Source organism: Penaeus monodon, chromosome 25 (genome assembly GCF_015228065.2).
Source record: "Penaeus monodon isolate SGIC_2016 chromosome 25, NSTDA_Pmon_1, whole genome shotgun sequence".
Taxonomy (NCBI): domain Eukaryota; kingdom Metazoa; phylum Arthropoda; class Malacostraca; order Decapoda; family Penaeidae; genus Penaeus; species Penaeus monodon.
Window position 1 is genome coordinate 36587968 of NC_051410.1, and position 328 is coordinate 36588295.

At 39.6% G+C, this 328-nt stretch overlaps 1 protein-coding gene across 1 annotated transcript in view; it reads right to left on the minus strand.

Annotated features, from left to right (window-relative positions):
* LOC119589208 (F-box/LRR-repeat protein 6-like) overlaps positions 1-328 on the minus strand; it is a 37521-nt gene that overhangs the window by 4184 nt on the left and 33009 nt on the right. Inside the window, exon 6 of the mRNA XM_037937808.1 lies at positions 17-157. Within this exon, the coding sequence (XP_037793736.1) occupies positions 17-157 (141 nt within the window). The remainder of the gene's footprint in view (positions 1-16; positions 158-328) is intronic.

Consider the following 328-nt stretch of genomic DNA (forward strand, 5'->3'; position numbering starts at 1 on the left):
GGTGTCAAATACTCACCGCTAAGGCTTTGATGAGTCCCGGTACATTTGACAGGGTGTTGTTTGCCAGTGTCAGATGCGTCAATCTAGTGTTCATGGTCACTGCCATGTCTGATAAGGTCTGCTGACCCACTGCACATCGGGGAGTAGGTTTATGGGACTGTGAAGGGGAAAACAAACAGACGATTAATTAACGAATATCTTATGATATCTGCTTCAGCGAACAAAACATTGAGGTAGTTCTTATAGTTCCAATAAACCAAAGAGTTTTAAAAAATAAGAAAATAGATTGACTACTTCATATCAAGAGCTTCAATGAATTAAAGAATGC